We start from the raw sequence: 13,710 nt of genomic DNA on the forward strand, positions 1-13,710 counted from the left end.
GTATTGTTATAGCCCGGATGGTCCAAGTCATGGCATACTGCTGCAGTCATGAGAATCAAGATGTCAATTTGGGAAAATTTCTCCTGTAAAATACAAAACATAAACATAGTATTACAATTTCTACTTCCCCTGTCCCCATAAATGAAGTAAAAAATACATCCACATTTACTTTTTAGAGAAATGCAAATCTGAGAAAAATGAAGTATTTTTCCACAGATCAATTTACTTCAGTCAAGAAAGAGAATTCTGTCTTCCCTTCCAGTAAAAATGACTCAGATTTGCTTTTGTTGCATTAAATAACAGCAGCTCGGTGGAGGCAATTTGCTTGAAACTTGGTATCACTGCAGAGATCATATAAAAGCACTGAGATATTAGTACAGTCTCTTACAAGTCATTTGAGCATCCTGATTAGTTAAGGGAGGGCTGGAAGATAGCTTAGTTGCCATTGCATTCTCCATTAACTAAAGTTATGAAGAGTAAGAAAAATTAAGTGTTACATTCTCACAGCTTCTGAATAGGATGAACTCCCATTCAAGCAAGTTTTTCTTCATACTCCTGCTGGCAAGAAAATAGACTTAGGCCAGTAACCAAGATGTTTAACTATGGAGTAAAAAGGGGTTTTTTTAACTGAATAAAATCTGGTTTGTACAGAAATTAAATTAATATATAAACACAGGTTATCCATCCAGTCAATGAAAACAAATTATGTCTCTAGTTTTGGAGAAAGTACAGGTCAAACGTGAATCTTGCGTACAGTACATGCAAGGTATTATTTGCAGTAGCTGACCCAGATGCAAGCACACATTTGGAGAAAACCTCTTGTGGGAACATTTTGTGTCACGGATGAAGACTATATCCACAGACCATAATTCAGTAGGCTTTTGGATCTGATTCATAGATGTTTCATGCTATCAATGTCACAAGAGCTTCAATGTACAAATCTGAGATACCCAGGAGGTGAAGGTAGCTTCCCAGCAACCCCAGGAAGCTGTGTAGGTGCTTTTGGGTCTAGGATGGGATGGCTGAGTGGGCAGCCAGTGGTGGAAATGCAACACCTCTCCTCCTCTCCCCAAGGACTGAACAAGTGCAGCTACTGCAAAGCTCACCACTTGCTAGCCAGCTGGTGGCCTGTGTTGCAAGGAAAGTGGCACAGGTGTCATGGTGCTTAGTGGACGAACATGTGCCCCATGAATGAAATTGAGTGATACTGTTGAGGTGGGGGCATACCTGGAGTCTGCAGAGTGAGATCATGCTGTACATCATCTGGGTCACGCAGAAGCAGTGCCGGAAATTATGAAAGGGGTTGTTTCTGTAATTGTCGTGAATACACAGCTGCAGAGAGAGGGAATGAAACAGTCAGAGACAAGAGAGTTCTTTCCTCATAAAAAAATGATTACGTACACTTCCCAGCCTCCCTGGAAGCACTGTATACCTCTACAGGAGTCCTATGGAGCCCAATATAATTTTCTGCTAGGACAGAGTGGTAGCACAAGGCCCTCTGACACTCCCTGTCCACCTGGGGAATGGTGAAGAACACTGCATTTCAAGAATTTGTCAGCAGGTAAAGCTTACAGCAATTTCTCTCTCATACCAGCTAGTGATGGGTAAACATCCCAGCACAGCTGCAAGTGCATCTCGATCTTGAGATAGGACTCTGTGCTCTAATCCTAAATTTGTATTTCAGACTGTGATGTGGTTAAATGGTGACTTTGGGATGTGTAAAGAACTCAAAGTACATCCTCATTCCCCTGTCTCACCGAATGCAAATTGCAGCTTTGAAAACTTCCAGGCTGAACTGTAGTTGTTATTTCATTTGCAAATGTTCAGAGGTGGCACTTTGGGATGTGTTTCCTGGCAAAGTAAAGATGTGAATGCACACACACTAGCATACCTGTGTGGATTTCCTATTCTAGGCAGCATTGAAGAGATTTAGCCATATAGGCACGTGGAACTGATTTTTGTGTGTTTTAACTTTCTACAGATCCTGACTGTGTGCCCTCATTACAAATACAAGCTAGAGCTTGTCTTTCCATGTGTCCTTGCTCCTGTCAGCCAGGCTAGCTGAGTGAAGCTGGCACAGCTGGGTTAACACATGCCACAGTCACTCTTCCAATGCACTGGATAGCCTTGGGTATCCTGTCCTGCACAAAACAGCAAAGCATCAGCAGCACTGCTGGACCCCTTCTGCTGAATCCTTTGTAGCCTGGACCCTAGAGAGCCCTTACACACATTACTGAGTCTGAATTAATGACATGGACAGAATTTGTGTCCCCTTCTCCAGCTAAATAGTGGATTTACTTAAAGAAACCTCAAGCCCCACCAGGATCAAACCCTTCAGCCTGGGACCTGATTTCTAGGAAGCCTCAAAGCTCTGGACGAGGTCAAGACAACTGTGGATTTTCAATGCTTATTCAATATTTGGGGGCTTCATTGCAAAAGCTGTTCAGATTATTCTGCAGCAAGACTTCAGGAATGTATTACATTATTGTAAAATGAATAACTAATGGAACTATATGGTTGACAGCAGGGCTTCCAGGTGGTGGGCAGTATCTCACAGCCTCTACATGGAAACCGTGGCCATGCCCAGGCACTGTACAACACTGCATGGATGTAACATATACATCCAGCATTGGAGCCCAGCGTATCCCAGGGAACTCCTGCCTCAGAACACTAAAGGGCTGGAGTGACTGGGTTGTATTAGTCACCCTTTCCTCCCCTTTCTGGAACATTTCTGTAGCCAATGGATATGGGAGCAAGAAAGCAAGCATACGTATGAGGTGGCTTTTTCTTACCCGCTTAAGTTCAAACTGGTGCCCACAGCATGCCTGGGGAAGTATCATAGTTTGAAGCAGAGTCCTTGGGGCTCTTTTTAAATCATCTGTTTTTCTGTGAAGCTAGAGTTTAGGAAAAGAAATCTTACCCTGTCTTACCTTTGTAGAAAATGCATAATAAACTCCCCTTGTTCAGATCTAGGTGGTCTGAAATGCTGGTGGTAAATAATTACTTGGAGATACATGCTAACAGGAAGCTGCCTGCAGTAATGTGTGTGGGTGGCATGTTGATGTGTGTTGACATATCACCTTGTTTCCCATGTTTTCAGGCTGTGAGACAGGAGGAGGAAATTTTGTGTTTTATCTACTCTGTGCTAGCCTTGTTTATATTGGGTTTCATCCCACCCCTCCTGTTCAGCTGCTTTCTAAGGTCAACATTACTGAGCTTTTCATCTGCCTTTGGGGAGAGATTTCCTAGGTCTTGATTACTTTTTGTGTCTCCTTTAATGTAGTCATACTGTTTTTCTAAAAAGGTTTAACCAGTGCTAGACCTAAATCTCAGGTAAGCCTTATGCCTTCTATGGTGACATGATAACATTGGTCCATTTTATGCCTTATTCCATTCTCTGATCAGTCCAATGACTTGTTAGATTCACCCTACAGCAGTGCACCAAGCAATGACAGTCACTGCCCCTGTGCACACTGGTGCCCAGGTGCTTTCTGCTCTTGCTGTACTTCATGATACAATGAATCCAGTGCTTTGCTTTGTGTTTTTTAGCCACCTTCTGAATTTGTGGAATTTGTTCAGGCCTTTCTTGGGAGTCTACATCCATCATGTAGAACAGTTCCCTCTATTCTGTGCATATGCTTCAGGTAATTAGAAGAAATTAATGAGATTTAAGTCTTCACTGTAGGAATTGTATGAAGCGTCTGTATAATGAACTTCACGTCATGATGTTTTTAATTATTGTTTCAATCATTTTTTCAGGTAGAGTTGTGAGTTTTACTAACTGTAATTCTTCAGGCTACCCCTAGATCCTTTTTGAACAATGGGTAAAATACTTACTGTTCTACAGTTCGCTAGGGACGTGATAGATTTTTCTGAGAAAGCAAATATATTCTTCAGTTTTTAGCAAGTGCTTTCTTACGGTCTCCTTTGGACCTGAAAACTTACTGATTTTTAAATATTCCAATGTTTCTTCTTTAGACATCTTAATTTTGGTATAATCTCATCTTTATCTGAAGTCTTGCATCTCTGCAACATTCTTAGCATTAAAGACTGAAGCAAAAAATGCTGTTTAGTTTGTCAGCAAGTCCTTTTCTTTCCTGACTTGCTCTTTTAGTCCCTGTGACTTAGTACCTCTGATTATTGCACATACTGATTTTTTCTTGGTCATATCTGAAGACACTGTCTTGTCTCCATTTCCAGTAGGTACCAAGAGCATTCGTCAGAAATGAGCTGCTTTCAGTAACAGAAAGCTCAGCAGACAAACGCAAAACAGTTTTAAAAAAAGTCATTGACCACAAGAATGTAAACATTTGCTGAAATACTTAAATTTTAAGAATTTGTATAGATTGACTGCCTTCAGTGGGATTACTCATGTGAGTCGAGTTGACTAAATGTCTTATTTATTGATTTTTGAATTTGAAAAACTGCTAATATCAATAATTTGAAATACTTACCAACCACCTTTTTAGCGTGATAGGATTGATATTGAAGTCTTTTACCAATCCAAGATCATGGTACATATGTTCCAAACAGCTCAGCATCTGCAGCCCGGAAGAGATAGTTTATTGGTTTGGTAAATATCAATTTACTTTATGATACATTGCAAAGTGAATTTCCTCCTTGCAAGCATTGAATAATTGCAGAGCCCTCTTGTTAAGATGAAAGATGTTCAAAGATTGCATGATTAAAGGCAGTGCAAGAGGGGAGACAGAGGTTCTGAAAGCTTTTTGAAGCAGACAGACCGCTGTTGACCTCATAGGTTTTGTGCAGGGCTTTGAATCACACCAGCTCTCTTTAGTAATTGTGATTCATGCATATCATAGCAATTCCTTCTCACAAAAAAGTATTGCCATTTTTCTAATTCAGCTGGGATATGTTCTAATGCTCAGTGAAATCAGTGGGAGTTTGACCACTGACTCCAAAGGCCCTAGCTGTACAGAAACGGATCAGGCCCTAGATGTATAGAAAATGACAGCAGAAAATAAAAGAACCTTAGAGAAATATTTATTCTAGATATGTGTCAATATCTTCTTTCTTTACTTCACTCTCTTAGCTCATATTTCTTGTTTAACGAAAAGATAACAACTCTACAAAACTGCAGCAGGTTTGTGACCATCCGCTCCTGTAAACTATAACTATTAATCCTAACAGCTGAAATGCAAAGACAGGCTGCTCTTTTGACACAATGTCTGCTCTGCAGTAGGAAGAGATGCAGGTAATTTAGCACTACTACTCCCGGTTAATCTTCCAGGTTTGAAAATATTGGAAAAGAAAGATATTGATAATGTGATGTGTTTGGGCACTTAACAGCTGCCACCAGTCAGAAATGGACAGAATTCCAGGAGTTCAGGAGTTTATGTATCTGCATTTCCATTTCTGAAGGCAAAATCTGCAGGGGATGAAATGTAGGCATTATATTAGCAGCTGTAGTTTTTAGACTGTAGGCTGATCCAGGAGTTTTAACATGATGAATGTAATGTCACAACTATGGCCTTGGAGACATTTTTAGTTAGGTTTCTGTTATTTAGGCTCTTAAAAACTCTCCAGAAAAATTATTTAATCTAATGAAACTTTATATTTATCCAGAGAATATGCATAGTTTGTACAGTAACAAAGGGGCTGGTTTTGAGTCAGCCGAACAGGAAGAAAGAGACTTTCCTGCAAGACTTGAGGGACAATGTCTGAGCTGAGTTGTGCTCACATGAGCAGCGTTTTGCTGTAGACCGCTTTGTCTTATTCCTGGCCCTTGAGGTCACAATACTTTCAGAAAAGACTTTCTGAGACAATAAACTTGATCCAAAAGGGCTGAATTATCCTCAGAAATGCCTGTCTCCCTCCAGCTGTTGCCAAGAGATCTTTGGGTGAGTGGCAGGGTGACTCTGAGTCCCAAAGCTCCTGCCCCTGAACACATGAGAATCTCAGTTTCCATTTTCAGCTTTCTTGGTCAAGAGCAAAAATGTGAATGTTGGACTCTTGTAAGGCTTGAAAGCGAGGGAGCATTTGAGAAAGAGAACACAAGTTTGTGGCATATCTCTGTTTACTGAGATGATGCAGAGCACATTGTTAATTTGCTTACAGAAGAATATCGTTTATAACCTGCCTGCCCCACATTAAGCATGTGGGCAAATGCTTATTGCTAAGCAAGCATTGACAGAATTGAAATATTCTCTGTAAACATAAACTAGAGCTACAAGGGTGAGATAAAACCCATATGGTGCTTGGCTCACTAGAGCTTGTGTGGTATCTTATTTCTGAGCAGCACTCCTCCTTGCAGGGCATGTCTAATCTCCACACCCTCTTGTTAGCCTCATTCATGCCACCATATAGGGTTTCCTAGTACTCTGAATGAGTTACTGTGCTAAAATACTATGCCTCAGCACACAAGAATCCGTGGATAATGGTTTTTGTCTCTCCCCATTCTTTCTTAATAGTCAGAATAACAGTGAGCCAACAGCGTTATGGTCCACCTGGCAGGTCATAATTTTCTCTTGCTGTAAAGACCTGACAGGCGTTCAAAAGCTGGGGGAAAGCCATTTTGCCTGAGCAGTTGTATGGCCATGGTAGAGAGAAAAGGGGCTGGAGAGGGAGCAGTAACTGCAGAGCACCAAGCTCAGCTTGGCATGGACTGCACAAGGGAAGCTCCGCCAGCCTCTGTGAATGGGAGCTGGACTTAAAGCCACCAGAGAGTCCTTCTGTTATGCTACCAGCCAGATGAAATATCCTGAAAGGAATATGCTGTTCCTGCGGGTGTTGTATGAGGTACTTTTCCTTGTGATGTTGACCTACAGGTGCTGAACCACAATGACTCTTGTATGCACAAGATCTGATTGGGATGGTAGTTAAGGTGATTGCTGCTAAGGGGTGCTGCGAGAACTACCCAATCCTTCCCTTGGGGAAAATCCAACACAAACACCCTAGTTTAGTCCTACCCTCCCTTACACTTTTCCTAGGTGAGATTTGCTCATATTTGCTGAATCTAGTTTCACATTACATTATAAGCTGGCCATTACAGAAACATCCTTTTCCTTCATGTTTCTACAGAGGTTTACATGTGGGCCTTCCAGAACCTTCTGCAATACAAGTGATGAACAATGAATAATACTAATAGCAATAAGAAAAATAAGAAAATGAAGCAATAAGAAAACACTAATAGGCTGTGCACGCAATTTTGCAACTTCTTCAGAATACACTACAGAAAACCTCTTGCCTAAAAGGGTGTGAATCGATGCATGCACCTCTGTCCAGCTTCACACAGCAGCACGCTGCTTTATTGATTTGAGTGGAGTTATTGATGGTGTGCTTAAGCATACGCTTTCATAGGGATTGATTTGTTCAGATAAAACGGCACAAGAGAACTCATGTGGCAGTAATGATAGTGCACTGGTTGTTATGGGACATTACTAGGAAGAGATTAAAGAAAAAATAAAGACAACTCAGGATATAATATTCAGTATAATCTACCTGGCATCTGTCAGGAAAAAGTACTGTATTCTGGTGTGATATGAAAGTTAAAAAAATATAGACAGTAAGGGGCAGAAAAGGGGAAAAACCCTGCAGACCATCTTAAAGGGCTCTTCCGGCCTTGTTGGCTCTCAGAAAGAGTGCAAACTCAGCTAACATGGCATCCTTACTTCGTTGGGCTCCCACAGCCAGACATCAAAGGTTGGCTTCCGAAGTGCTTCAATGGTCTCCTGGGACAGCATGTACTGTAGACAAAAAGGCAGTCAGAGTAAGTAATGGTCCCCCACTCTGGCAAGGGACCTACTGTTGGCATGTCCTTGGGACTCTCGGGGTTCCATTCATGAGGGGTTTAGCCATATTTCCCAAAGAGAGAGCAACTGATCTCTTCCTCTGCCTGCCCAACCCGTCTCACCATCCCCACCAGCTGCTCATGGTCACACCAGAATGGCCACACCAGAAAGCCCTCAGACAGCTTGCTGCCTGCCACAGCACCAGCTGGTAGGTCACTGATGGGTGGAGATCCTTGTGGAGCCAGGAGGTGAAGGGTTTGGGAGAAAAGGAAGGAGAGCAGAGGTGTTATGGACAGGGCTGTGAGTAAATCCAGCACAGAGATATAAAGATCTGTCCCCGGCTGCACTGGTTCTGCTGCCTGCAGAACATCAGTGATAATCAGTGGAGCCAGTTACATCTGGATGATGTGAAGTGTCTATGCCAACAGTGTTAAATTAGCTGGTGGGTATGATATATTTACTTTCAGATGATTTATGCTCCCATTTTGAGTATTTTTTCAAGAACACCCACATTTTCAAATTGGTTGTCAGCCTGCAAGACTCAAGTGATTATTTTATCATTATGTTCAGAGGCTTAAAACAAAATCAAGCTCATCATCCAGTTACCAATTATATACAAAATTTAAAAAAGGAATGTGGGGGGTTAAAAGACCAGGGGAGATCTGGACTGTACTGGTTTATCTTTTCAAGACTCTATTCATCAGAGACTTTCTGGGACACAAAACCCTTGTAGCTTCAATTGGTCCATTTACCATGGCTGTTTCTAATTAGTCTGGGCTTACTGTAGTGAACAGGTGAATGAATGTTCTAAGCTATCAAATTGTTGATACTTGATCCAAGGAATAATAACACTGAAGATTAATTTTCCTCCTTAAGAAGCAATGATTTTTGCATTTGCTTATATAACGTACATTTAATATGACTTTCTGAAAGAAAACTGTGTGTTAGCAATACAGATTTTTTTATTTGATACCAGTGTTTAAATGATATCTTCTTTCAGTGTACTCATCACTTCCTAACCTCACTGACATTGGACAAACCTGGCATCTGATAACAAATTTCACAGATTTGTCAAGCCGGACCCAAACTCTTAAAACCGAAACTCTTATGGGCTTTGGTCTAGGGATAATACAGAAATACAGACTACCAGTTTACTCTGCAGTCAGTCAGTACAACTTTTCATAGCGCTTGTTGTTAATTCAAGATCCTAATATCATAGCAGTACATCAAAGTTTGTTTTGACATATATACTGATTAAGTGCAAAAATCTGCTTTAGAACCAATATGTTTTGTGAAAACATTTTCTAGTGTCAGAAGAACAAGCCTCTAGCTCAGAAGTTAATGGAAAGAAATGTAGTATCATGATGTCTGCCTCAGAGGCCTGGAGGTCACTTTTGCTAGGCAGAGCAGAATAAACAGCAGAACTTACAACTCATTGTTCTGGAAGACTGTGAAGACAAATACGCAAAGATGCACGTCCATATCATACACCTGCATCACATGGGACCATGTGAACTTCAGAGTGGCTGAGACAGCTTTGATGTGTGCAAACAAATGCTCACTGTTAAACTATGACTTGCACATGTGTAAGCTGGTGTCTTGTCAAGGTGTGAGCTGGGCACTGAGCAGACATAACCTGGTAGCTTTGAATAACTCCTGTGGGTAAAGACTGCCAATGCTAGGATCAAAGATCCTGTGTGCTTCATGGTTTCAGCCTCATTCATCAATGTGGATTTGCACTTGTACTTGCCCAATAGACATTTTTCTTCAAGCATTACTGTTTTCTCTAGCAAATACACTAACTCATTTTCACAGGGACAATGAATCATTCTGCAGAGAATCCAATGTCGCATTTTATCTTTGTTTCCCTGGGTGAAGCATACCCATAAATTACTTTTTAAATTAAAAAATAATCCATTAGGAGAAAACAGACAGCAACACTATTGTCAATCAGAGTACAACATTACGGGCTAGTTTTGATTGTCTGCTATGAGCATGGAGAATAAACAAATGTAACTAGACAAAAGAGCGTTAAATGTTGGTGATTGCAAAATGATCATTAACATTTCAAACACTAATGAGTTTTCAAGTATTAAAAGACTACTGAGGATCCAACTTTAAGTCACCACTGGCAACAACAGCTTTTTCCATTAGTTTCCAGGGATTTTGGATCAGGCCCTAGACTGTAGAATAACTAGGCTAAGAAGGCTATGGAGTCATGCATTGTAAACCAGAGCTTGTCAAGATGGCAAGGGTGTAGTAGGATTCTGGGAAGAGCAAGCATTGTGTGGTACCTTTGGGTAGGATGGTACATCTCGCCGGGGAGTCGGCCTCTTGTTTTCATCCAAAAAGCTGTACTTGCAGGAACAGTTAGTCCTGAAATGAAATATTCAGCTTTTAACATTATGGGAACAGGAACACAGTGTCTTGAAAAATGCCAGAAGTACTCTTGTTTCTCAGTAGGCATCACTCAGAGAATTACCCCACTCCCCAGCCTCTCCCTTTCTAATGTGGTGTTGCTCAAATGCTTTAAAAGTGTGATTCTCTTTTGGATTTTCTCCCTTCATGCAATGCCCATGTTGCCCCTTCTCCATATATTTGAATTCAAGTGAGAAGCATCTGTCTTCAAGCATGTATCCATGGATACCCAACCACTTCTACTTAAACCAAGTAACTTTCCTTTCAGCAAGCACCTTGCTGTCTGAGGATGGCAGAGCCCTGCTAGGGGCGATGCTGAGTATGGACGCTGGCATACCTGTGCTTATTTACTGGTGTAGGCACCCACTGAGCCCATGACACTGCAGCCCAGCTCTAGGTCTTGTAAAATCTTGGGTATGACCATCCATTTTGATGGCATGACCGTCTTGTCTGCTGCCCTTCAGGTGGGACAACAGCAGTGAGGCACAGGCTCAGCAGACACAGTCTGCTAGGCTCCCAGGGGGAAGCAAGCCACTGCCAGAAATTACAGGTAATTAACACTTGCCGTGTTATTAACACCAGCACCCACTGCCAATTACCTGCTCCTCCTTCCTCTGCATGTGGAAGAGCCAAGCTGGGAGGTACACTCTAGCCTTACAGCCTTTGCAGAACATCTAAGCTGCTGCACTGTAGCACGAGAGCAGTTTCTTGCCTTACAGCCATGGGGAGCACAATAAAACTAAGAGCTGTGAGGTGTCACCCATGGCAATCATGATACTTTAACTCAACACATGTTTCCCAGGTAGCTGGTCGCATGGACTTTAATTAGTCCCATGTGAGACTGATCTACTAGCATTTTGTATTTATCCCTGTAGTCCTAACATTTGGATTATCCTTTCTCATTTTTCAAATCTCCTGCTAAATAAAGCTCAAAGAAAACCCTCTCAAGAAACCAACCAAAGTATTCCGTTAACTTTGTTTGTCCCTTTCGAATTATTTTGCATATTCTGTATTGCATCTCTCTTTAGTGCTTCTCTTCTCCATTGGGAATTGGTCCAGCTGTCTTGTCTTTTCTCCTCTTAATATTGATGTCTGCTAACATTTCTGACGATATTGTCTAAATCCTGCAAAAGTTATGTCATCTTACAGTTCACGGTGGTCAGCTGGCTTCAACCAGCTGTCTTTTCCTGCCCTGTTTAAGGAGAGTCTCAGTGGGTGAAAAGCTGTCATAATAATTTCTAAAGCTGTTTCCTCAAAACTCCACTGTGAGGGGTATTAGTAGGATAAAATTAGTGGGACTGGGGCATTCCTTGCCCTAACCGGAGCTGGCTGCCAGGGTTAGCTGAGGGTCAGCCAACTCTTTCTAATTCCCAGCTGCAGTAAGACATCGAAGCCTTCATCCTGCCACACTGGGGAACACACCAGAGCCAGGATGCATCAGACCTTTACAAATGTAAAACTGTATCTGCAAATGAACATGATTCTAAATTACACTATAACATTATTAACATCTGTCAGTGGTGAGTGCAAAAAGCAGACTAGCAAAACCCCCACAATTTAAGGGGGTGCAAGTGGGGCTGCTTTGCTCTTCTGAAGAGGGGAGATGCACAGTTCACTGTGTGATGACTTTATAAACCCAGCTGTTAATCCTTACTCTGACATTTGTTAATACAAGAGCAAATGTAAGAATATGTAAACGTATAAGAATACAGCTGTGTACACTGTGATATTATTGAAAGAATATAGGCACCGCATATATTTATGTACATTAATTAACATTAGATGCAATCCCTAATTGCAACTGTAATGCATTATCTAGCAAATGACATTGCACAAGGGATGACAAGTCTAAATAAGAGCAAATATATTTCCACTTACCCAGGGATGTCTCTGTTCCTCCCATAGCATGCACATATCTCATGCCAATGGGACAGAGCTTGCTGAGCCGTTCTGGGATGAAGGACCCCTAGGCTGAGGTCACCATGGGCTAGTGGCATGGGTCCTGCAGAGCCATGGTCATTTGGGAATAGAGAGCCACAGCTCATTCTTCAGCAGCTCCCCATGAGGTCTTCCAGCAAAAAGAAGTGACCCGCAGCCACGCCCAGTTAGACACTGAACCCAGACACATCTAGCTGCTGCTTTGAGACCCAAGCCCTTAGGCTACTGATAATCATGGGCAGAATTTTGTGCAAGGAGAAGGAGGTTTTGTGCAACTTAGAGGAGGAAGACCCAGCTCAAGGCAACCAAGAAGAGCTGTGACAAGTAGCTGCCACGTTGATATGGCACAAAGTGATGCTGAGCAGAGACAGTTAGGCTCCTGCTTCAGTGAAAGCAGCTATGCAGTGCGAGCTCAGAGCAAGCTAGCTTGGGTGTCAGCACTACCTGCTGCTGAGCACCACACCCACTTTCACCACAGCCTGCCAGCATCCTGCTCCATGCTGGACTCTGGCTTTTGGCAGCTGTCATATCTCATAACAAGCCTGCGGTGAAGACTACACCTCAGCTGAAGACGGCTGCACTGGGCAGACATAGCACTGCCCATTCCTGTTTTTCTTGTTAACAGGTTGCTGTTTATAATACAAAATAGAGATTGTAAGGTGACAAGATCTGGAACAGGAATGAGTCATAGCTGCTGCTGGGACAGTCTCGTACTTCCTCATCTGTGTGGCAGCAACTGGGTGAGCATGAAGCTGCCATTAATTTCTTTTCTTGGTTTTAATTCCCTATCTGCCTGTGTGTCACTATGCTTATAAATGCAGCTCTCCCAGCTCCCTGAAACAGTTGAGGAAAGGTAAGGACGCATGCATAGGCACACGTTATTCACATCACACTCAGCACAAATCAGCACACATGTGCTGCCAGTCTGAGCTCCTCACATAAGGTTTCCTCACACACCTGAACAAGAAATGCTGCAAGTCACAGGGCAGACTGCAATCCATTTTACTGTTATAAATCTAGAAAGCTGGAGCAGATCTGAGTTTAAAAATGTTACTCTGCATTTATGCTGGTATGACAGCTGAGTTTGGCCTTAGACTTAACAGGAATGTATTAATGCTGAGCTACCTGATATATCTGGGTAGCAAAATTCATAACAGCAAATTATTATAAAGTCTAATTCTTTTAGCAAATCTCCCACTGCCCTCAATAGGTAATTGCTTTGATTAGAGGACAGAGAATTTGACCCCAAATGAAGAAAATGAGAGAGGCTGTCAAGATAGCATAGTTACATTTGCTGAGAAAAATCCCCTTCACCCGCACTTTAAGCAACGCTGTATATCCTTCAGCAACCTTCCCAGAAGTATTCATAATCTCACAGTGATGATTTGTTTGTACTAATGGGGTATTTCAGTGACACAGGAGGCAGACTTTCAAGCCTAGGCTGCATACCATACCAAATGCAATTTTTTTCCTGTGTTTTAATTACAGCAAAACCAAGCTTCACAATCACAGTGAGCCCTTGAATTAGAAAGTAAATTCCCAGTTTCTTGTTGAATTTGAAATGAATGTTTTTTTAATAGCATGAGATCATAATTAGAAGAGC

At 41.9% G+C, this 13,710-nt stretch overlaps 1 protein-coding gene across 4 annotated transcripts in view; it reads right to left on the bottom strand.

Moving 5' to 3' along the window:
* The window catches only part of PDE9A (phosphodiesterase 9A), a 53,263-nt gene that overhangs the window by 7,697 nt on the left and 31,856 nt on the right, over nt 1–13,710 (bottom strand). For all 4 annotated transcript variants that reach the window (XM_005229470.3, XM_055802838.1, XM_027785885.2 and 1 more), the window contains 5 exons: nt 10,046–10,127; nt 7,632–7,706; nt 4,455–4,541; nt 1,228–1,332; nt 1–83 (listed from right to left, as the gene is read on the bottom strand). In XM_005229470.3, coding sequence (XP_005229527.1) covers nt 1–83; nt 1,228–1,332; nt 4,455–4,541; nt 7,632–7,706; nt 10,046–10,127 — 432 coding nt within the window. The remainder of the gene's footprint in view (nt 84–1,227; nt 1,333–4,454; nt 4,542–7,631; nt 7,707–10,045; nt 10,128–13,710) is intronic.

This window comes from Falco peregrinus, chromosome 4 (assembly GCF_023634155.1).
Source record: "Falco peregrinus isolate bFalPer1 chromosome 4, bFalPer1.pri, whole genome shotgun sequence".
NCBI lineage: Eukaryota > Metazoa > Chordata > Aves > Falconiformes > Falconidae > Falco > Falco peregrinus.